Source organism: Urocitellus parryii, chromosome 4, assembly GCF_045843805.1.
Source record: "Urocitellus parryii isolate mUroPar1 chromosome 4, mUroPar1.hap1, whole genome shotgun sequence".
NCBI lineage: Eukaryota > Metazoa > Chordata > Mammalia > Rodentia > Sciuridae > Urocitellus > Urocitellus parryii.
Window position 1 is genome coordinate 211,165,180 of NC_135534.1, and position 24,126 is coordinate 211,189,305.

The 24,126-nt window shown below is 49.0% G+C and overlaps 1 protein-coding gene across 12 annotated transcripts in view; it reads right to left on the reverse strand.

Moving 5' to 3' along the window:
* Pnpla7 (patatin like domain 7, lysophospholipase) overlaps positions 1-24,126 on the reverse strand; it is a 70,545-nt gene that overhangs the window by 33,730 nt on the left and 12,689 nt on the right. For all 12 annotated transcript variants that reach the window (XR_013343464.1, XR_013343465.1, XR_013343466.1 and 9 more), the window contains 11 exons: positions 18,672-18,800; positions 17,413-17,493; positions 16,303-16,429; positions 14,837-14,977; positions 9,448-9,545; positions 9,118-9,264; positions 6,007-6,084; positions 5,116-5,321; positions 2,353-2,484; positions 1,573-1,696; positions 76-189 (listed from right to left, as the gene is read on the reverse strand). Coding sequence is in view for 9 of the 12 variants with exons in the window: in XM_026415187.2 (XP_026270972.2) it covers positions 76-189; positions 1,573-1,696; positions 2,353-2,484; positions 5,116-5,321; positions 6,007-6,084; positions 9,118-9,264; positions 9,448-9,545; positions 14,837-14,977; positions 16,303-16,429; positions 17,413-17,493; positions 18,672-18,800 (1,377 nt within the window). In the remaining 3 variants the exon portion in view is untranslated. The remainder of the gene's footprint in view (positions 1-75; positions 190-1,572; positions 1,697-2,352; positions 2,485-5,115; positions 5,322-6,006; positions 6,085-9,117; positions 9,265-9,447; positions 9,546-14,836; positions 14,978-16,302; positions 16,430-17,412; positions 17,494-18,671; positions 18,801-24,126) is intronic.

The following is a 24,126-nucleotide window of genomic DNA, read 5'->3' on the forward strand; positions in this document are numbered from 1 at the left end:
CAGATCTGTCTGCACTTGATTAAATAATCATCTGGCCTCAAGGAAAATGCAACAGGGGCCCTGTACCACCTTTACCTGTGGATATCTGCGCTTGATAGATGTCAGGGCTCCTGCAGGCAGCTTGGCCAGTTCTGAGTCCCGAACAGCATGCACCGTGGTTGCCCTGGCCTGATGGGTCAGCGTCTCCACCTGAGGAAGAAAAGCCAGGTACTGAAGCCACACTGCTCAGCCTACCTGGAGCCTAGCCCAGTGTAAGTGGTGCTCAGGTGGACAGCAGCCCATGGGAGAGACACATGTAGCTACAGGGTACTGGAACCAGGGAGGAGACAAAATGGCCTAACCAAGCCTCCAATGAGCTCTCACAGGTTCTGCTGCCAGAACCACAGGCATGTGCCGGAAGCCAGCAGCCCAAGGGCACTGGAACAGGTCTCAGGCACTAGCTGGGGTCATAGTCTGGCAAAGGGTAGTCAGCACACTCCCTCAGAAATGAACAGCTGTGGCTGTAGCTCAGTGGTGAGCTAGTGCTTGTCTAGCATATGTGAGGCACTGGGTTTGATCCTCAACACCACCTAAAAATAAATAAATAAGGGGCTAGGGATAAAGCTCAGTTGGTAGAGTGCTTGCCTTGCCTTGCATGCACAAGGCCCTGGGTTCAATCCCCAATGTCAATCAATCAATCAATAAAAGGTACTATGTCCATCTATAACCAAAAAAAGAAAGAAAGAAAGAAAAAGAAAGAAATGAACACCTTTGGAGAGGAACCATATTCCCAGGAGGAGGCCATAAGGTATGCCCCTTAGAGCATATAGAGCCTGCTGCCAGGCATGGCAGTTCCTGTGCGGCATCTTGCCAGGCACACCAACTTTCACCTGAGAAATGGCAGCTGGGCTGCATGAGGCACAGCCCCCTCATGGCTAGTGTCAGCTGAGCGAGAGGAAGCCCTGGACTCTGATGTGGGAGATGTACTGCCCAGGCAGAGTTCAGAGAGGTGGCTAGGAGCTTCATGGGCACAGGGTTGCACAGCAGGAATCAGGCATTGGCCCACATCCTCCAAGGCACCTTGTGCCTTAAGACCCTGCAGCACATGCCTCTGGGCTTCCCTGACCACTGGTTTAAAAGCTAAAAAAACCCAGAAGCCCCAAGCTGTAAGAAGCCTGGCCTGGTCCACTCTCCTTCTAGAGACCCAGAAGCTCACTGCTGCAGCAGCCCAGGGCTGGCCAGCAGCAGTTCAGGATGAAGAGACCTGCCTGTGCCAGGTGGCCCTGAAAGGCCTGAATGAGTTCTTAGTCACTCTCGATAGAAACCTTTGGGAGGTGACTCAGAGGTCACAACTCACCCCTCAGGGCTCCAGTACCAGCTGTGAAGCAAGTGAGAACCCCAAACCAGGGGGCAGTACTCTGAGACACCCAGAAGGCAGAAGCATACCACAAATGTGATCCCAGAGAGCCAGGGCTCAGAGCCAACCAGCTATGGGAAGCATTGCCCTCCTGTAGCCGCTTCAGGGGCTCCTCCTGCACAGGGTATCAACCAGGCCAATCCAGAGTCTCAAACGCAGGGGAGCCCAGCACCTACCACACCAATGAGGTCTCCACGGCCATACTCCCCTGCCAGGCGCTTTTTCCCATCATCCTTGCAGATCACAGAGCGCAGTCGACCACTCAGGACGATGTATGTGCAGTCAGACTTATCTCCCTGCCTGCAGAGACACAGAGGCCCTGGAGGTCCGCAGCCTGCCACTCTTAGCTGCTTCCAGGCCCAGCTTCCCAAAAGCCAAATGGACCCCAGGGTTGCAAAAAATTAATTAACACAGTCTTCTCAGGAAAGATTTTTGTTTTGGAAAATATAGTTATTTTTTCATTAAAAAATATTTGTGTTAACACACGAATTCACTATTAGGTCTAAATATTTTTTGTTTCCTTACTTTACATTTTAAACCCCACAGAAGTTGAGAGCAATAACCCAGGTTTGTCTGAGACCAGGGCGAGTGGGAGGTTGTCTATGGTGGATTCCAGGGCAGCCTAGAGAGGCTCGCAGAGGACCCGAGAGCAGTCAGCCACGGCACCCTGAGCCACAGGCTGTGTGCAGTTTTAAAGAACATGGGCTCATGTATAGCCTGGAAAGTCATCCAGGAGGAATATGCTGTGCCTGGGGAGCCCAGGATGCCCTCCCGTGACGCACCTGTGAAAGGCACGTCTGTGGGTACCTGGAGGGTGAGTACCTGCAGTGTGCAGTCTCCTCAGGAAGCAAGCTGGGGCTATCAGGCATCACTTCCAGTACAAACAAGAGGGACACCCATAGGAAAAGAAAGATGCCTGAGAACCTCCCTGTACACAGCACACCTTCAGGCCTCACCTGTATATGGCACGCCCAGCCTCTACCTCCATCCAGTCTAGCGCGAAATCAATCTGCCGCACGAAGGACGACATCCTCTTCACTACAGTGTGTGCCACGGCCAGGACAACTGACGGCTGCTTCCGCATGATCCTGCCAGGTAGTCATGGTCACTCCCTTACTCCTGTTGCCCCATCTCTCTGTCCTACCCCATCCTACCAACTCCATCATTCACACAGTGCTTGAGAGAAGGCAGCCACAGCCCCATCCAACACCTAGGAGCCTGAGGCCCACTGGAGGTGGTAAGCCTCTGAGGATGGGGCAGGAGCTGGCCCTGTGCCACAACTAAGTAGGTATCTGCCAGAGCAACACACTGTGTGGGCTCAGCCACCTGCAGGGCAAGCGGCCCCTCCTACGTGGGTGCAGGGTGGAAGGAGGCGCCAATATAGGAAGCATCATCTACTGGGTGGCTGTGTTGGGCAGATTAGGGAGGTCAGGGCAGCAGTAGGGGTGTCCTGGTGGCTCCAGAGAGTGGTGTTCAGCTCATGGGCTAAGGTTGCCTGCACTGAGAGGGGACATGCCTGGGCAGAGCTGTCGCTTGCCAAGACTCAGAACACGAACCTGCCTAGTGCATTAGATGGCAGAAGCCCCTTCCACATCCCAGGGAGATTGCAAGACATTTGCATCTGCTCCCAGGGTTGGATGAAGCCCAGTGATGGGGCTTACACCCTGCAGGGTGGGAGCTGACTGCATCAGGGGTTCTCGTTCCATGCAGTCACGCACATACAAACACTCGGGCACACACACAAAGAAATACACAAAGGGCTACAGACAGACACACAGGCACAGCAGGGTCAGGCTGCGTCTCTGCCCAGGCCCTCGATTTCCTTCCCAAGCCTCTTCCCAAGGTAGACAGGCAGGGGACAGGGGCAGCAGGCTGGGAGTCTTCATGTCTAAGACGAACAAATATATACACTTCAGGAGGAAGCCACTGTGGGGAGTGTTGTGAATAACCCACATCTTCCAGTCCTGAAGCAAGGGTCTCTGACCAATTACTACATTTCATGATGACTTGGGCATTGTCCAGCTTGGATAGTAAAGGCGGGTCTTCAGGTGTAGGTGTCGTCCCTGGGTTTGAGTTACATTCACCTGTCCCTTGTAACCCTGCCCCTTCTGGCCTTTTTTGGATGGAACTTTCTAAAGAATAAGAGTCCCCCCAATAAAAGTCCACTTCTGAAACGTGTTCACTCTCTCTCGCCAGCCTCTCATGACTTTCTCTTGCTCTCCATTTTGGGGAGCCTGAGGCTGAGAGCAGAGGAGTTGTCCTGAAGCTTGTGCAAAGGTAACTGTATCTGTGTTTTATTTGGTGTCCCTGAAAATTCACATGAGCAATCTTAAGTTCAATTGCCTGTGCAGATCGGGGGCAGCAAGCTACCCAATTGGCTGGCTGTGCAAGTTTCTACCTCTCTGAGCCTCAATTTCCCTATCTGTAAAATGAAGACACAGCACCAGGGTCCCAGACCAGGGCGTGTAGGCCAGACCTGGGAACCAACTGCCCACCAACTGCTCAGGCAGGTGCTGACTTGCTTGGCCAAAGCCACCACCTCCGGCACAGTGGGGATCACTGCTCTGGAAACATACTTGGCTGAGACTTGGTTTTTAAGCTGCTGGGTTTCCATTGATCTTAGGACCCCTGACATCTCCTTTTCCGCCTGATCATCTGGCCAAAGAGATCTAGGATCATAGCAGGCATCTGCAGATGGGGAGACAGAAGTCTCCCAGAAGTGTACACAAGAAGGTAGCTGCTGATGGGCTGGGGGTTGTGGCTCAGAGGTATAGCACTCACCTAGCATCTTTGAGGCACTGGGTTCCATCCTCAGCACCACATATAAATAAATAAAATTAAGGTATTGTATCTATCTACAACCAAAAAATATTTAAAAAAAAAAAAAAAAAGGTCACTGCTGGTTAGAGACAATGGGTGTCATGGACCCTGAGGGACCAAAACCCCAGCAAGGCAGAAATGAAAATAGTTGTTTTTTTTGTGTGTTTTTGGTTTATTTTTTGTTTTCAGTTCTGGGGACACAACACAGGGCCTTTAGCATGCTATGCAAGCACCCTACCAATAAGCTCCAGCCTTTTAAAACTTTTGATCTTGAGATGGTCTCATTAAGTTGCCTAGGCTGGCCTCAAACTTGCTATATCCTCCTGCCTCAGCCTCTTGAGTAGCTGGGATTACAGTTGTGTACCACCATATCCAGCAAGAAATATGGTGGGACCCCCAGAAGAAAGTGTCCTCCCTGCCAGACAGCCCTTCCGATGACTTGGCTAGTAAGGGACAAGATGCAGGACTCCCAGGCAGTCTGAGGACATCACTAGGTCTGGAGGACAGAATGCTGATCAGGTAGACAAGGTGTCCAGCCTGGTGCCTGTACAACATAACCCACTCTTTCCCTTGGCCCTCTCTCTGTAGCCAAAACTGGTCTAAGCATGAGCAGGCAAAAGCAGCAGCACAACCCTGGCCCTGAGCAGGGCCCTAGTGTGGATGGGAGAAAGGCAGTGGGGTCAGCACCACAGGCAGAGAAGACAGCACACAGCAGTTTCCGCAGGCTGGTAAGGTGCTCTTGGCACCTGCACATGCAACCACCCAGCATGGCAGCAGCTCCAAGAATTAACGCAGGATGACCAGCGAGCCTGCCCTGCACAGTCCTCAGGGTCAGAGGTCCCAGAGGCAGATGAGTGAGCAGGAGGGAGGGGGAACGGTGGGGTGTGGGGATTACTCACTCATAGAAGTGGGCCTTGGAGATGGACAAGAAGCTGCAATCCCTGTTGGCCCTGATGGTGAACATAAGGGGCTCTCCTGTGAGCACTGCCAGCTGGCCCACCATCTCCCCAGGGTGCGTGAGGAACAGGCAGGTATCCTCCTGGCTGTCAATCTTCTGCTGGTACACATGCAGCAGCCCGGAGACCACAAACAAGATGTTGACATCCTGGTAAAACCAGAGGGGACCAGAGCTTCAGAGAGATGCAGGGCAGGGTCTGGGAGGCCCAAGGACCCAGGGCCCAGGGCCCAGGGGAGGCTCCTCTGGGGTTGGCCAGGCCCCAGGAAGCTGCATAAGGGTGCTTCTCTGTCTGGTGCTGCCTCTGCATCATCTGTGGACCAAGCTAGCCATGGGCCCACGCCCCACGAGGAACTTCCAATAGTGCTGATTTTATTATTTAGATGGGTCACAGGAAACCTAGCTTTGGGGGTTGCAGATGCATGTACCTCCTGTTGTCTTTCCACTTACTGCTCCACATGTGTCAGCCCAATTTTCCTACAGAAGTGGAGATGCAACCTCTCCCTGTAAAACCTGAGGTGGGCAAGTACAGCCCTGCCTCAGTAGCCCATGTGGGCCAACACCTGGCCCCTCCCACCTCTGTCACAGGCACTTATCACACCCATTTTGGTCCAACAAACCACTGAGATCTAATCCTAGCTCCTCTGCATCCAGCAAGGGGCTCTTCCCAAATCTGATCTCCCTTCCCCCATCTGAGTAGGAGGTTGCCCCCGGGCTCTGGGCTACTCAAGGAGAGCTGGTAGTGGTCCAGTGCTGGATGCTGCCCAGTCCAGCCTCTCTCCTCCATGGTCCATCTAGTGCTGGGCAATCCTCACAACAAACCCCCTGGGCTCACCTGGTCTCCCTGTCTTGACACCACGGTGCCTGCAGGGACATGGAGAAACTCTACCCGGCCATCTAATAGGGATGGGTCCTAAAAAACACAACAGGTTTCAAGGGGCATGCAGAGGCTCTCAAGTGAAGGCACTAAGGATGGGGCCATGCAGTGCAGGCCAGAGGTAGCCATCCACTTGGCTACTCCAGACAAAACGCTCCTCCAAGACTGCACTAGCACAAACCCAACAGACACAAGAGCATTTTGCAGAAAGGATCAGAGGAAGACAGCAGAAAGTGAAGGAATGGAGACCAGCATTTTTGTAGATTTCTAGAGAGAGAATTTTATCTCAGTAAGAAAGTGCAATCAATTTCATAAAGATCACTGGCATAAAAGATAATGGAGGAGTGTCCTTCCATACTTACTTCAAGCCCACCTCTGCAGTAAAAACCAGTAAACTGCCAGGTATGGTGGCATGCACTTGTAGCCCCAGCTACTCAGGAGGCTGAGATAGGAGGATCATTTGTACCCACAAATCCAGACCAGCCCCAGCAAAGTAAGACCCAAACTCAAAAGCAAAATGCAAAAACAAACCTACAACTACAGAACATAATTAACTGAGTGAGGCCACTTCCCCATACCACCTGCAGAGGCTAACTCCCACAGAGGACATGTCGATCAGTGCCTAGAATCTCTATAGCCTCCAGGTGACGGGGAAGGGTCTAGAGTGCCTAGGAGCCCACAGGACAGGCCTTCAGCAATACAGGCAGAGGTTGGGGAGGTCTGAAGACTCCATATCCACAGTCTCAGTGAACATAAATAAGAAGAAAGCTTATTGGTTGCCTTTAGGTAACAGGGGCTACATCACTAACCTCACCCTCCAGTGGGTAGGGGCTGCAGCTTGGCACTGGAGCATGTGCTCAGCATAGGCAAGTCTCAGGGTTTGATCCCAGCACCACAAAAACCACAAATTTAAAAATCAAGCCTCCAAAGCCAGTAAAGGGTCCTTCCCTGTGCCTCAAAGACTGCTAACTTCCCCACAAAGAAAGATCCGACATCACAGGCCTCCTGAAGGAAAGCAGGACATCTGCTACATGACTTCCCCAAGGCCAGGAAGTCAGGAGGAAAGGAACCTAAGCAGCCCAAGACCAGCCAGAAGGCCAGGCTGCAAGGCCCGGTTCAGATGCAGGCTTGGTGCCTGGAGCCTTCCCTGAACCTTGGAGTATACAGGAGGAGCAGTAGCCCTAAACTGAAGGCCAGACAGGGAGGGAGTCCACCATGACCAAGGGACAGGTCAGCCAGCCCGGGGACTCTACTGTCCTCATAGCATATACTCTGCCCAAGTGACTGAAGGTGTTAAGGATCACTGCTGTGTGTACAGGAGGGATAATGACGCTGTGATTATGTGCAAAACAGCTTTGTCTTTTCAGGACAGTCCTTGAAGTCTTCAGAACCTTCTGGGCACATGGGAGGGGCACAAAGCAGATGGCCACGCAGGGACAATAGGCCAGTCCCACAGCTCTATGTACCAAGTAGTCTCTAAAAGTGAGCCCAACAAGAAAGAGGGCCCCAAGCAAGGACTAGTGGGAACTAGAGAAAACAGAAGAGACTTGGAGAAAACAGAAGAGACTGACATACAGCGACATTACCCGACACAAAGCCAAATCTGAAATGCAGCGTGGGCTAGACTAAACACTATGATAGTGAAAGCAGACTTTTCTTAAATGTAGAAACTCTAGAACTACAGAAAATAATGAAATTTTAAAACTCAATGCATAGCTTTAAGATCACTTAGACACTGCAAGAAGAGACTTAGTGAACTTAAATGAATATATTTACATATTAAAAAGACTTTTTTAAAAATAGAAAATATAGAAGAGAGGCCAACTCAAAGGAGATGAAAGAGAAGAGAATATCTTCTCCAGGCTCCGCCGTGAGGAGTCTCTGTGGGCAGCTTTTCTTGCTTTCTTTCTTTTTTGCAGTGCTGGAGATGGAACCCAGGGCCTCAAGAGTTCTAGGCAGGTACTCTCCCATGGGCTGCCCCCCCAGGCCGCTGACAGCTTTTGAAAGGGACTCACACAAGCTCCATAAAAAGAAATCAGACCAAGCTCTATCACAGTGAAACTGGGAAGACAAGGACAAAGAGATCATGGAGGGGAGGAGCAGATCATGGAATGCTTTGTCCCACGCTCTCCCCCTCTGAGCATAACCCCAGTAGGCCTTCAGGATTGATGCAAAAGGCATCTCACCACAGCCATGTCAAGCATGCTTCAGGCCTAGGTTCAATCCTTAGCACCAAAAGATTCAGGAGGCAACAGAGGAACCCTGAGCCCTCTCCCTCTGAGCAGAGCCCACCACCAGAGGATGCAGCAGCAAGCACCAGCAGACAGGGAGAGCTCCTGTTCTCTCCTCCCTCAGCTCCCAAGGTTGGCCCAAATGCAGAGCCAGAAGGGATGCCGTGTTGAACCATGGGTGCAGAGGGCAAAACTCAAGGAAAACCCCTACTCTGAGCAGACGACCAGGAAAGAGCCCAGAAGCACAGAGGGAGGAGGCTTCCCTCCCCTTTCTCCTGAAGACCAGCCCTGTAGAGCAAACCATACAGTGCAGGTGACAGGCGCAGGAGGAAGCAAAAGAGCAGGCTTTCACTGGCAGGCTCTAATCCTAGCCCTTCCTTGCATTGACATGAAAATCAACTCTACCACATTAAAACCTAGGAAGGCAAAATAAGTAAGTAAACCTTTTAGGCAACAATATAGAAAAGACTTCATGATGTCAGATGAGGAAGCGTTTCATAAAAAAGGCACAAAAAGCTAAAGCATAAAGGCCACAATGGAGGACTGCCCCTCTGAGCAGCACACTAGAGCAGGCAGCCACGGGGAACTGGAGCTGGGGAGGGGCAGGGCGGCAGCAGGGGCCGGCCCGGGCTGCTCAGAGCCAGCATGTCCATAAGGTGATTCTGTGGGTCCTTATGAAGGACACCCATAGGCATGACCCCTGCCCGGGGAGGGGAGTGCTACAGGCAAGAGGATCTGCAGCCCCCAATGCAGCCTGAGGGGCCTATAACCCCAGGAGGGAGGCAGGAAGCAGGCGCTGTGTGGGCAGGGACTGGCCACCACCCTAAGCTGCACTCACGTCCAGCTTCATCAGGGTGAGTAGGTCCTCCTTGGCTGCTCGGAAGATAGCGTCCGTCTTCCCGCTGGAGCCATGTGGGTCCCAGCGACACTCCGAGTAGTGGAGGACAGAAGAGGGAACCTCTGCACCCATCGTGTTTTTCTTGGACTTAAGAACAACAAAGAGATCAGCCATCAGAAGAGATGTGATGGGGAACAGTGCATGAGGGATTAGCTTGGTGGCCCACCACAGAGTCTGGTGACACCAGAGAAAGGACACCTTGGAGAACCAGGATATGTGCCAGTGAGCAAGCCCCAGGCGAAGGGTGAGAAAGGAGAGGCAGGGACCTACCTTGCTGGCCATGGAGTTCCCAGGAAGGTCTGAGTGCAGCCAGACCCTGGCACGGTCACATGCCATCCCCAGGTCTGAGGTCGCCCCATTGTGGCCCCCTACAAAGAGGGGAGATTCAGCTCACAGCTTACCCTTCCCCCATGTACAAACATGTTTTGGGAGGCAGAGGGCACCCTGAACATCTACAGCACACACCTGGCAGCAAGTCTCAGACCTCTCAAGGGCAGGGTCACTTTGCCCATGGTCTTCTCATGACTGCCCTGGTCCATGTTGTGTTGCTGAAATAGAGCATCTGAGGCTGATTCTTTATAAAACAAAGGAGCAGCTCACAGTTTTGGAAGCTGGGAGTCCAAGATCAGACAACCCCATGTGCTCAGCCTCTAGTGAGGGCTCCCTTGCTGTGTCACAGCACAGCAGAGCAGCAGACAGCACCAAAGCTGTGGGTGGAAGGGACCAAGTGTGTGGGTGATCTTGCTCTACACTATCTATATTTTTTTTATTGTAGATGGACACATACCTTTGTGTGTGTGTGTGTGTGTGTGTGTGTGTACACATGTACCAGGGAAGAACTCAGGGACACTCAACCACCGAACCTCATCCCTGTCCCTATTTTGTTATTTTATTTAGAGACAGAGTCTCATTGAGTTGCTTAGTGAGACTCGCCATTGCTGAGGCTGGCTTTGCACTCACGCGATCTTCCTGCCTCAGCTTCCCAAGCTGCTGGGATTACAGGTGTGTGCCATTGCACATGGCAATACCCTTTTTTTTTTTTTTTTTTTTTTGCAGTGCTGGGGATTGAACCCAGGGCCTTGTGCATGAGAGGCAAGCACTCTACCAACTGAGCTATGTCCCCAGCCCTCTTTGTTTTATTTATTAATTTTTATATGGTGCTAAGGATCAAACCCAGTGCCTCACATGTGCTAGGCAAGTGCTCTACTACTGCGCCACAACCGCAGCCCCCCCAAGCCTGTTCCTCAAGACCCGAGCGACTCCCATCATACAGCTTTGATCTATTCATGAGCATGCAGCCCCTGCCCAAGCAGCTCCCAGCAGGCCCCATCTTCTTCTTTTCTTTTTTCAGTACTGGGGATCCATGGCCAGGTAAGCACTCTACCTAAGCTACATCCCTAGCCCTAAGGTTCTGCCTCTTAAAGCTTCTACCACCTCAACGCAGCCACACTGGAGATCAAGAATCCAGCACAAGGACCTCTGGGGGCCACACCACATTTGAAACACAGCAATGGTCCACAATCACCATTTAGACACTACTACATATCCAGTCAGCAGACCTCCAGATCATATCTCTGGATTCTGTCAAAGCATGTGAGCTCTGGATCACACACACTTCTAGGTTTCAATCCGCCCATACCTGTGAGCTGTGCATGTATGTGACTTATATAGGCTGCAGTGCCCTTGTCCAACAGCTAGAATTCACAATACCCACTCCTTGGGATTGTTTTAAGACTTGCACAATGCTGGGTGCAGTGGCACACACCTATAATCCCGGCGACTTGGGAGGCTGAGGCAGGAGGATCGAAAGTTCAAAGCCAGCCTTGGCATCTTAAGGAGGCCCAAAGCAACTTAGTGAGACCTTGTCTCAAAATAAAAAACAAAAAGGGCTGGGGAGGTAACTCAGAGTTGAGTGCCCCTGGGTTCAATCCTCAGTGCCACAAACAAACAAGACTTGTACCTCATATGCCCAGCATCTCATGTGAGCAGGAGGATATAAACGAGGTTCAAATGCAGTGAGTCAGGGACAGGCAGCACAGGGACATCCACAACATACCTCCAGGGAAGGTACCAGGCACCTAAAGGCACCCTGCACTCCATTCACAGGTGGCTCTGGCAGCCAAACCAGAGTGTGGACTTGCACACTCCATGAGGAGAGCAGGCTGTGGGAAGTGGGTGGGTAGGCCTTTCTTGGCCCCATGATGACACCATGTGTGGGGGCAAGTCAGTCAGAATCACAGAGCTGCACCCAAATTCCGTGTGCCTTGGTGCGTGCTGCTCATGCCTAGTAAAGTGCTAACTTAAAACACAACCCCAAACCCAGGTGTGCAGACAAGAGCCCACTGTGCTGGACAGGGGCACTGACTTTCTAGGAAGGTGAGAAGCACTTGGCTTCTTCACTGATGGCAGCCATATAAGTGCATGCCAGGCTGCAGTGACACACTTTGTCTTTCTGTAAAGTACGTGGCTAAGAAGTGACCTCGAAGAGCCCACAGTTGCAGTCACTGATCCCAGGAAGCAGGCATCCAGCCAGGTGCTGTGGCCACATCCGGGATCTAGCTGAGGGAGGTGGGTCAAACGCTTGAGGCCAGCCTGGGCACCTTAGTGAGATCCTGTCTCCAAAAAAAAAGGGGGTGGAAGTGTTGCTTAGTGGTTAGAGCACTTGCCTAGAGTGCACGAGGCCCTGGGTTCAATTTATAAGCACCACAAAAAGGGAAAAAGAAAGAAATAAGAAAGTCCTCAGACAATATAGAATGGTGTGAATACTGAGTTTTAAAACAAAAGCTGACAAATGCCATAAATTCAGAAAAACTGAATCAGAAGTTTCTACAGCCACCCCAAGATGGCACTTCAGAACCTAAACCCTGTGCTTTCCAGGGTGCCCCTCTGAAAGTGAGAGGCCCCTGTGCTGATGGAACCAGGGGAGATGATCCAAAGGAGAAGCCCTCCAGCTGTGCAGGCACTCTGTGAAGGCCCGGGCCTTGCAGTGGGTCCACACTGTGGTTGAGGATGACACCTGAGAGCAGCCATGTCTTCACATAGCCCTCCCTGTACCAAAGGAACGCAGTACAGTGGGAGTGGAAATGCACACCATCAGACTGTCAAGACCTGAAGACAGGGGCCTGCAAGCTATTCCTGGTACAGTCCCACCTGTGCAGCCACTTCCTTATGAAAGCAATGAAGTTTTGAAATGTTTAAATAGCACAGTGGTTAATCAACAGTATTTTTTCCATGCTGAGATATTGTGCATTCACAGTATTAATTTATTACACCATTCTATCACACAAAACAATATAATGTGCTACATTTTACAATCCTTTTGTTTTTATAATTTATTAATTATAATTAACTAGCCAAGGTATTATGATACCAATATCAATTTTAGTTGGGTGGGTGGCACACACCCATAATCGCATTGACATGTGAGACTGAGGCAGAAGGATCAGAAGTTTCAGACCAGCCTCAGAAACTTAGCAAGACCCTCAGTAATTTAGTAATACCCAGTCTCAAAATTAAAACTAAAAAAGGACTTGGGATGTAACTCAATGGGAAAGTGGCCCTGGGTACAAACCCTAGCACCAAAACCAAACAAATACATACGAGCGCGTGCGCACACACACACACACACACACACACATACATGCACACACGCAAATGTGCATACACACAAAAATAAATAAAGTTAAACATACTCCAAGTGATAAAATATGTGAATACATTAGATTCATAAAACTAAAATACTGACTTCAACAGATATACTTATGGATTGGATAATTTGTATTCAAATTTCATTACATGGTAATTCAAATTTTCTATCAGTCAAGCTCTTTAAAATGTGGTGGATCAACTAGAAAGCCATGCAGAAAAAGATATACCTGCAGCTCTCCAAAGAACAAATTCAAGGTAGAAAGAGGCCCTCAGCTGACACTCTGCAAGTGCTGAAGTCTAGAGCACAGGGGAGGTGGGAAGAGGCCCTCAGCCCACACCCTGTTATTGCTGAATGGCAGTTTACAGTGGCTGATGTTTCTTTATCTTGCTTCACAGGAGAGTTCAATTTGTGAAATTTCATTAAATTATCCACTTAGGATATTTACATTCTGTAAGTATATTACACACAACCATAACAATCAATGAGAATTAAAAAATGACTTAGTGATAAAACTCTTAAGTGTACTAATAAATAGTACATAGTAGATAAGTTAAAAATAGATCCACACAATAACATATCCAGGTCAGGGAACTCAGAGTCAGGTCCAACAGCTGCCTGGGGCTGGGCAGTCAAAGGAAGTAGCTGCCAGAGAGGTCCTGGCTGGATGGTGGGAACGTCTGGGTAAGTAGCCAAAGGTAAGAATGGTGACCAAGGCACAGATTGTGAATATGCTGAAACCACTGGGCTGCCCACTCTTAAGGAGGGCTTTGTAGCATGTGAACTACATCTCAATAAAACTGTGACCTAAAAAAAATCCATGCAGATTCTGAAACCTAACTCCTAAAGCGAGGTCACCAAAATACCAGAGAGCGTGAAAGATTGATTCTCTGGTGGTGTTGGGTACATTGTGTGGGGTGAAGAAAGGAGCTTCCTCTATACACATGTGGCTCACATTCCAAGAGTGAACTACAGATGAAGAAGCACCTTGATGTGGAGCTGACAGAAGAAGAAATATATGACCAGGAAGCAGCAAGGAATAAGACCCTAAACACAAATCGTAAGGTGTCAAATGGCTGGTTTTCAGTATAGGAGATTCCTGGTGAGTAGAAGGCCCCATGGCTCAGTCTTCTGAGGGAGGGAGGGAGAAGGTCTTTGCAAACATCTAGAGTGAGGTGGGATCTGAACCACAGCACACAAAGAACCACAACATTCACACACCAGCTGCAGAGGCCAGGGGACAAAGGGCTCTGGAGCTCTTAAGAGGGAATCCTGACAGCCTTCAGATCAACCAGGAGGCCCCAAGGTTGCCAATTAACCACAAATGACCAACAGCAAATATGGAGGTGATGCAAGTTGAGTCTGTGGTGGGAGTGGGAGGGGCTGCATGCTAGGTGTGGGCTGGGTGGACTTGTAGAGCAGAATGGGAAGTTGTGCACCTCCGTGTGGGCATGTGCCAACAGGCAGAGGCTCCAGCACAGGCTTCCATGGGGGATATGTGGCAGCAGGAGTGAAGAGTGAGAAGGGAGGACCTTGTGTCCATGCTTGCCATGGGGACAGTGAGGACTGCCCTGAGATCTAATAAGCCCAGCGAAGGAGAGACTGAGGTGAGAGGACAGGCAGCAGCAAGCGCAGGAGCCTACAGGCTCTGTGCTGTAAAAAAACAAGAACCCAGGAAACACAGAGAGCATGTAGGTTTGTGGTGGGAACATCAGCAGAGCCTACTACCAAGGAAGGGGCCAGTAGGAGTGGCAGAAGAGGGAAGCAGGCAGATGCGGGGACCCCACTGTGCAGGCAATGTGTACAGGAGCTAGATGCCTAATCCTGCAGTGACAATGCCTAATCCTGCACAGGCCCCATGGGGCCATTAGGCTCTTGTCCATCTATAAACAGCACCAAGTTCAGGGTGCCCACCTCCTCAGGCTATACAGGAAAACACAAGGCGCAGGGCAGCATGGACGATCCCTCTGATACACAGAGCAATGCTGACAGCACAGTGGCAGGGTCCTTTACCTGGTGGGCCTGGAAGAGCAGAATCTCTTGCCTGGGACTGCCCAAGCTTTTCTGAGACCTCCTCATGGACAGAAGGCAAAGGGACAGAGTAACTCCTCTTCAGCAAATGCCCAGAGGCTGCTGGACAGCTGCCCCCTTGATCTGCAGGGGAGATAGATATAAGCCAACTGCAGTCTCCACATGCCCTAGTGTCCAGCTCTTGAAGGGCTCAGGGTGCAGGGTCCCTACTGCAGTGCACGGTCCAGGCATGGCCCTCCTCAGCACTCTGTGCACCTGCAGACAAACTTCCAGGCCACCTCACCATCTGCACTGGCCAGGGGAGTGACAAGAAAATGCTGGCCTCAGATTGGTCCTGCTGGGCTCCCCCAATCCCATGTCCTTCCTTGCCAACCACTGTGAGGGTCTCCTGAACTGACTGTCCCTACTGCTGCCTGAGTTCCAATGGAGCTGCTTTCCCTTTGCTGTGGCCCCTGAGCACACCTGGGGTGAATCTTGGCTGCAGTGCTACAGCAAAGCTCCCAGCCTTGCAGTCTGCCTCAGCCTGTTTTGCAAAGGGCTATGACCCTCACCACCTTGGTCTCTGCAAAGGCCTCACTCAGGACTGCAACTCTGCACCAAGCACCTTCAGGAGGATGAGTCCCAAGGCTTTTGCTTCATAATGACCAACAGTACAGGACAGATAAGTGCTACTCAGGAACAAACACTTAACGAACACCTATTCCAAAACACATTTCTGGGGAAAGGTAAGTTGGCTGGAGCTAGGTCTTGGCCTTGCCCAAGGAAGATCAGCTGGTAGCAGGGCCAGGCCTTGGACTTTCAGGGTCTCTGCAGCATATGAGAGGGAGCCTTTGCATTCCAGCCCACATTCACCCCAAATATGCTTTAATTCAACAGACTTTTGTTAGCTACTGGAAACCCTTTTGAGAATATGATGATTTATAAAAATACAAAGAGCATACCCCCTCACTGTCAAGGTGGCTCTATGGTAACACCATAGCATAGGTCACCTACAGATGTCCCACACAGTACAGGCCTCACTGGACAATTTAGTCCCCAGACTCAACCTACTCTTGAGCCAGAGCACAAGGCTGTGAACCTGCTCTGCATATAAAGCTTCCCCTGGGAAACTCCTTTACAGGAAAACCTAGAGAAACAATAAAGGAATGAGAGACAAGAGACCTGGGTGCAGGGCAGGAGACCTGGACCCAGGGCAGGAGACCTGGGTGCAGGGGAAGAGACCTGGGCACAGGGCAAGAAACCTGGGAATAGGCAAGGAGACCCAGGTGTAGGGCAGGAGACCTGGGTGCAGGGAAGGAGACCTGGGAATAGGGGAGTAGACCTGGGTGCAGAGGAGGAGGAGACCTGGGTATTCATGAGGTAACTGGGCACGTGAGAATCTAGGCAGTGGAAGAGAGAAACCCTTGGCCTTCAAGGTGAGAGCCCCTCTCCCTGGATGGGGACCATACCTGAGGTGCAAGGATCTTGGGGCTGTGGAGGTTTCTCAAGATGCTCCTCTGTGCCACAAAACACCTGCCTTTTGGTCCGTCCAGAAGCCACACTGGCTACAGACACAAGAGGGATGGCCTGGCTCTCCTGGGGCATAAGAAGGAATATTAGCAGTACTCAGTCCCCACAAGCATTCCACTGAAAGGACCCTGAAGGACATGTTGGTACATCCCAGTACTGGGTGGACTGTTACTTGGAGTCTAGACACGCCCAAAGGCTGGTTCTATAAGGCAGTGGCAGTTCAGCCTGCTCTCCTTTTAGGCTCTGCCTTTGACATAAGTCAAAATCATAGCCCAGAAACTGTAATGCTCTTCACGAAGAGGAAAAAATACAAAACCCAAAAGGGTATTCCCTAAAACACCAGTAATTGAAGATGACAAACCCTAAAAAATCATTGGGACTAGGGAGGACACCCAGATGACATGAGAATAGTAACAATGCACATATACTGAGCCCTTAATACCAGAAATTCTGGGGACTTCACAGTACCTTCTGAGTGTCTTTTGCCCTCTAGGTTCTGGTGTTGTTCTAACATTTGGGGAAAGAGCAAGGAATGCAGCTCACAAGAGCTCTACCAGGTGGAAACTAGTCTTGCCCCTTCTCACAGAATAAGTGTCTGACCAGGGTCACATGAGGATGTGGGCGAGCCTTGTGCTCCTAGCAATGCTTGGTTCCCTCCAAACCCATCCCAGCTAAGTATCAGTTAAGGGCAGGACACAGAGCCAGGGGCTAGCAAGAGTGGCCTGAGGGACAAGTGCAGAAGGAACGACAGCTCAGCAGATAGCCTCTGTGCCCTAGGCAGGTTTGCAGCTGTAGAAAGGGAGAGAGGAAAGCCTCTACCCAGGCTCAGTGCCAGGCGAGATGAGCTCCAGATCTGAGAAGGAGCCCAGCTGCACCCCAGGTCCTAATAAATGTTCCTGACTCCCAGGAATCAACCCGGTGCATTGCTACAGGCCTGAAGCAGAAAGGCAAGCCCAACACATCATCAGTCCCAAACTCCAAAGCTGAGGACCTGAACTGGCATGGCCACCGCTGTGCTGATGTGTCTTCTGCAGGCACTGTGTACTCACGGGATTGAACAGCTCTGTGGTCAGGCCCAGGTAGTTGTACAGAGCCAGGAATGTCACCCTCTGCAGCCTCACCATGATGATCTGCAGTGAGAGGGTGGGGGAGTGAGCAGCCACTGGCTGGAGGCTGGCCCAAGCTGACACACCTGACCTCCCAGGACCCGACCCCCTCCCCCAGCCAGCCTGCTGGTCATAGGAGGCTCTTATGGGAAATGGGGTGGAGGGGCACACAGGATTTGCATTGTTTTTGTAAGTTTTCTATAAATCTAAAATTACTCTAAAATGAGATATTTAATTTTTAATTAAAAATATCTTTTGGGAGCTGGGGTGGTGGCTCAGTGGTAGAGTGCTCGCCTATCACATGTAGGTCACTGGGTTCGATCCTCAGCACCATATAAGAATAAATAAAATAAAGGTATTGTCTCCATCTACAACTAAAAAATAAAAAATAAAAAAAACTTTTGGAGGGAATAGGAAATCTGGAAAATCTAAAGACCTCTTCCCCTACCCCCAGTACTGAGAATTAAACCAGGGGTACTTTTCCACTGAGCCATACTCCCAGCCCTTTTTATTTTTTACTCTGAGACAGGGACTCACAGCTGAAGCTGGCCTGGAACTTGCAAAATCATGAAAATTAATTAATTTTTATTGTACAATACACATTACAGGGGCTGGGGCTGGGGCTCAGTGGCAGAGCACTCATCTCACATGTGTGAGGCCCTGGGTTCAATCCTCAGCACCACTTAAATGAAAAGGTATTGTGTCCACCTACAACTAAAAGAATATTTTTTTAAATATATATATACATATATATATATATATATATTTATACACATACACACACACACACACATACACACACACACACACACACACACACACACATATTACAAAAACAGCCTTAGTTATAGCTGGGCATGCTGGTGCACACTTGTAATCCTAACCACTTGGGAGCCTAAGGCAGAAGGATCACAAGTTCCAGGCCTGCCTCAGCAACTTAGCAAGGCCCTGTCTTGAAAAAAATAAAATAAAAAGGGCTGGGATTGTAGCTCAGTGGTAGAGCAGTTGCCCAGAATGTATGAGGCTCTTGGTTTGATTCCCAGTACTGCAAAAAAAACAAAAAATCACTAGGTCCTATGAATCCCACCATTTTCTGGATCTACCAACAACTCAGAACTGACTCCATAAACTGGGAATAGCCCTAATCAAACCTCATGGTAGTTCCCAGGCCCCATGTCTGAGATAGCCAAAAAGTGACTCACCTGTACCACCCTCACCAGTGTTTCAGGATATTTCTCAAAAACTCCTTGAAAAGCCACAGCTGGAAGCCGAAGGATGGTGGATGGGGCCGCTGCTCGGGCAGAGACTGTTTTGTAAGGTGCAGTGTGACCCTGTAACAACAGCTCAGTCAGTCCCACACCAGGAACACAGCACAGCTCCTGGGGCAGTACCAAGACCCTTGTGGTCCTGCTCTGGCTCCTTTTTGCAGAACTCCAAGCTCCTCCCAGTCTGGGCCACGGACAGTGCTGTTTTGGACACTAAACGCAAACATTTCTCTGTGTGTTGGCAGAAGTTGGGGGAGGGGGCTGGGGATTTGGCTCAATCGGTAGCGCGCTTGCCTGGCATGCGTGCGGCCCGGGTTCGATCCTCAGCACCACATACCAACAAAGATGTTGTGTCTGCCGAGAACTAAAAAATAAATATTAAAAATTCTCTCTCTCTCTCTCTCCTCTCTCACTTTAAAAAAAAAAAAAAAGAAGTTGGGGGAGGGGGAATACTGAGGATCAAACCCAGGGCCTCAAGCATGCTGGGCAAGTGCTCTACCACTGAGCATCATCCTCAGCCCTTTTTATTTTTATTTCAAGACAGGACCTTGCTAAGTTTCCCAGGCTGGCTTGAGCATGTGATCCTCCTGCCTCCCAAGTAGCTGCAATTACAGGCGTGCATCACCACGCTTAGCCTTTGTCTATTTTTGTTGTTTCTTATTATTTATTTTGAGAGTTTCTTGTGTATTCTGGATACAAGTCCTTATCAAATATGTTTGCAAATATTTTCTTCCAGTCTGAGGCCTGATTTTCTATCCTCTTCACTATGACTTGTAGAGTAGATGATTTTAATTTTAGTAAAGATCAATTCTGATCTTTACTAAAATTTACTAATTTTAGTAAACTTACTAATTTTAGTAAAGATCAAATCATTCTGATGACCCTATCTAGTCTAGTCACTTCTCAAAGCCCACCTCTCAATACCACAGTGGGGCTATCTTCCCACCTCATAACATCACTGACGTGAGGCTTTGAGGATGAAATGCACACATGAGCTCAGGGGGACATAGGAATTGCCTCTGAAACTGCCTCCGAGTGTCTGTCTCTACTTTGCCTGCCCATGCTACAGATCTGTGTTACATGAGCACACACCTAGTCTACTATGGTTTTATCACGGGTCTCAAAACATAAGCAGTGTGAACCTTAATTTCTGATTTCACTTTCCCTTTCTTTTTTTGCAGGGCCGGGGAGTGAACCCAGCTCATGTATGCTAGACAGATGTTCCACCAATAAGCTGTACCCCCAAACCCCTATTCTTCAAGTTATTTTAGCTATTAGTTTCTTTGTCTTTCCATATAGTTTTATAATCAGTTTTTTTTTTTCTTATTTGTGTTGGAGATGGAATCCAGGACCTCTTATATGCTAGACAAACATTCTACCGCTGAGCTAAACCCCCAGCCCTTTTATGTATTTTTTAATTTTTTAGATAAGGTCTCACAACGAAGTCTCACTAGGTTGTTCAGGGTGGGCTCAAACTTATGATCCTTTTGCCCCCAGCTCCTGAGCAGCTGGGGTTATAGGTGTGCGCACCATGCTCAGCTTTTTCTACAAAACACGCTGCCAAAATTTGGACAGAATTATGTTGGGTAATTTGGGAAGATTTGCCTTCTCAGTAATATCAAGTTTTTCAAACCATGAAAACAGTACATTTCTCTATTTCCTTCATAAAGTCAATTTTCAGCAATATAACCCTGCACATCTTTTAAGTATTTCATGTTTTTTAGTACTACCTATCACAAATGCTGTTTACTGCCAACTGTTCACTGCTGAGACACAGGCTGTAGCTGCTCTTGTGTGCTGAGGATATCACAGAACTCTCCATCAAGATGGTCTCCTTGCCTGTAAGGCAGTGGCTTGGCCTCCGCTCCAGCCCTTCTGCTTTTCCTTTTCCTCCTTGCCACCCTGGGGAGCTTTCCACCAGGATGCTCAGAGCAGTGAAGAGGACAGCTGCCTGGCCAGTCCCTGGCCTCCCACTGAGGCTGGCCTCAGGGTCAGGATGCTCCCTCCTCCCTGAGATGTTTCCACATCTCACATCATGAAGGGATTCTGGCTTTTGTCAAAGGCTTCTTTTGCATTTCCTAAGATGATCATTTTTTTTTTTTCCTTGAGTCTGTTGTTGGGGTATTCCAAAATCTTGGCATTGGTAACACCCACTCCATTATGATGCAGCACCCTTCCCCAGGTGCTGCTGGACTCAAGTTTCCAATTTTTGGTTGCGGATATTTGTGTCTCAGTTCAGGAGATACTGGTCTGCAATTTCCTTTTCTGTTTTTGTATCAAGGCAATTCTGGCCTTAAAAGATGAGTTTGGAACCAGTCCCACCTCCTCACTTTTCTGTGAGTCTGTGTGAAATCAGCATTATTTCCGTAAATGTTATAAATGTCAGTGGAACTCTCCAGTGAAGCCATTCAGGTCTGGAATGTTCCTGATGACAAAGAATTTAGCAAAAAAATCTGACTTTTTTTCATATATATGATATTCAGATATTCTCTGCTAGAGAGAGTTTGTCATTCAAGGAATTTGATTTCATTTAGTTGTTGACTTTGTGGGCATGAAATTCACATTTTCCCTTCCTTCAACCTATTGTCTCCTCTTCCGTTTTGGACGTCCCAGCTTCAGTCTTCTCTTTCTTCATTGATATGTGCATTTTAGAGCTGTTTTCCAGGAACCAATGCTATTGACCATATTGTTTTCCATTTTTAATCTCATTGAGTTCTGCTCTTCATTATTTCCTTTCTGTTTGATTTCAGTTTCATTTTCTCTTCTTTCCTAGATTCTTTTTTCCTTTTTGGGGGATTGGAGGGCAGGGGTTTACTGGGGATTGAACCCAAGGGCACTCTACCACTGAGTCACATCCCCAGTCCTTTTTACTTTTTGAGACAGGGTCTTGTGATCCTCCTGCCTCAGCTTCCCAAGTTGCTGGGATTACAGGTGTGTGCTGCTGCATTGGGTTCTTACCTAGATTCTCTAGAGAGAAGCTCATATAATTAATCTGAGGTCGATTTTATTTTCTAATACAAGAATTTACGGTTATAAACTTTGATATGTTGTATTTTCATTTTCATTCAGTTAAAATATTGTCTGGTTTTCCCGATTTCTCTCCTTTTTTCTCTCTCTTTTTTTTTTTTTTTTTTTTTTTGGTGGTACTGGAGATTGAACTCAGGGACACCTTACTCCTAAGCTACAACCCTAGCCCTTTTTATGTTTTGAGATAGTCTGGCTAAGTTACTGAGGCTGGCCTCAAACTTGCAATCCTGCTCCCTCAGATTCCTGAGTGGGAGGGATTATGGGTGGATGCCACTGTTCCCGGCTTGTTCTTTCTTCTAGATGGGAGATGTCCCTCTTCTCCTTGGTAGTATTCCTGGATGATATTCCTAGGCTGGACTCACACTTGCAATTCTTCTGTATCAGCATCCTAAGTATGAGATTATGAGTGAGCACCACCATACCTGGCTTAACTCTTTCTTTTTAATATATCTAAGTCTTTTTATATAAAGTGCACTTCTTATAGACAGTATATAGTTGGATTTTGGAATTTCCATTCAGATTCTCATTTGTATTCAGACTGCTTGTGTGGGTGCCATCACCAACGGGACTGGGTTCAGGTGTGTGGGTGCCATCACCAATGTGGCTGAGCTCCAGTTGTGAGGTAGAAGACTATTGGATTCGTTAGGTTCAGACCACAGTCCTGCGTGTAAGTAAGTAAATATATTCCCAACCTGTATATTTGTAAAGTCTGGGTTCTGATGCTTTGCTCTGCTCTGCACATGCCATGTGGGAATTCGGCTGAGATTCAGGGTGAGATGTGAATCAAATGCAACTTTCAGAGCCACTGCCCTGCTGTTTGGGGCCCGACCTGAGACTCATGTGTTCCCAAATAAGTGGATCCATGTGCCCAGTACTCACCCCCCTGACCCTCCCCAGGCCCTTTCTCTGGTTCTCTGAGACTCCCAACAATCTGTAGCCAGCACTGTGACTGCACTTCGTTCAGAGTGCAGCCATGAGGCAGAAGAAAAGCCCAGCCCAGCCTCATGGGTGATTCCTAGGCTGATCCTCAGTGTCGGCCTGCTTTGTTTCCAGAGGTCTCAGTGTGTGCTTTTGGCATTCTGTCTGGGTCCTAGCTGTGATGAGCAGGAGCTAGGCCCTGGTGGCATTACCCTGCCATAGCAGAACTAGAGTCCTCCTACTTCATTTATACTAATGCAAAAATTTTAATTTCCTTCTTTTTTCAGAACTAGAAAGGCAAAGCCCAACCAACCTCATGGATATAAGTCAAAAGCCATCACTTGCATAGGTGAGGCTGTGCAGCTACCATAATTGCTCAAGAGAACAGATTCAGTCTTAATATACAAGGAAGTCCCCACAAACAAAGCAAAGCCTAGTGAATGTCAGGTCTCCTGGTGTTGCTCTACTCTGAAGAGACTGGGCAGTATCCATGTTGCCTGCCCAGCCCAAATGAGAGTACAACATTTGGTTCTCAAGTTCTAGTTGAGCTCTGAAAGTCAGCAATTTTTCTTGCATTTAGAATTCTGTCCATTTCCAAACCTTTATATAGATAAAGGTGAACCCTCAGAGACCCAAAACCTCATCAAAAGAAACACAAGCACCTTATGCACAGCAGAGCCACCTCCAGCTACAGATCACAGCCTCCTCCAGAAGTATTTCACTTACACTTCATGTGAGCTCCCTATCTACAGGTAACTAAGACACAACCTCACCCTAACTCCCAGGTCCCAGTCACACCACCTGTGCAGCCAGCACATCTCCCAACTGCCAGTCAGCTGGGGAGCTGGGACATGTAAAGCAGATCTGGGAACACAAGGAGATGTGTCCACATCAGGCCCAGAGACAGGCAAGTCTCAGTCCCTGCACTAGAACCATAGCCAAACATGCACATGTGTTTAGGGGAAGGAGGAAAAAGGGAATCCCAGCTTAACAGCTACTGTTAAACTGTTCCTGTGTGTTTTATTTTTTCAACTACTTATTCACTTAGTCAGAAAAGCATGCTCTCAAATTCACCTAAAGTCAGGAAAGTGAAAACCCCAGGGAAAGCTGTGTGCTGGGCGTGGACCAGGTATGCACACAACTCCTCTGTAGGCAAGAATCCTCCAGAAACATGCACAGACATCCTCCACGGTATTGTGCGCAACATCCACCTGTAACCCGCCTGGGTGTTAACCAGCAATGGACAAGAGTGGTATTACAGATGTCTGAACCAGAAGAGTGCCCACCCATTAACCGTCCAATGCACACAGAATTCTGCACAACTGCATCCAGCACAACGCCTCTTAAGAGGCCTAGAGATTAGCAAAAATAACCACAGGCTACACAGACACCAGAAAAGGTTCAGAGCTATAGCTACCTCCAAGAGAGGAAGCATGGAACTAGAGTG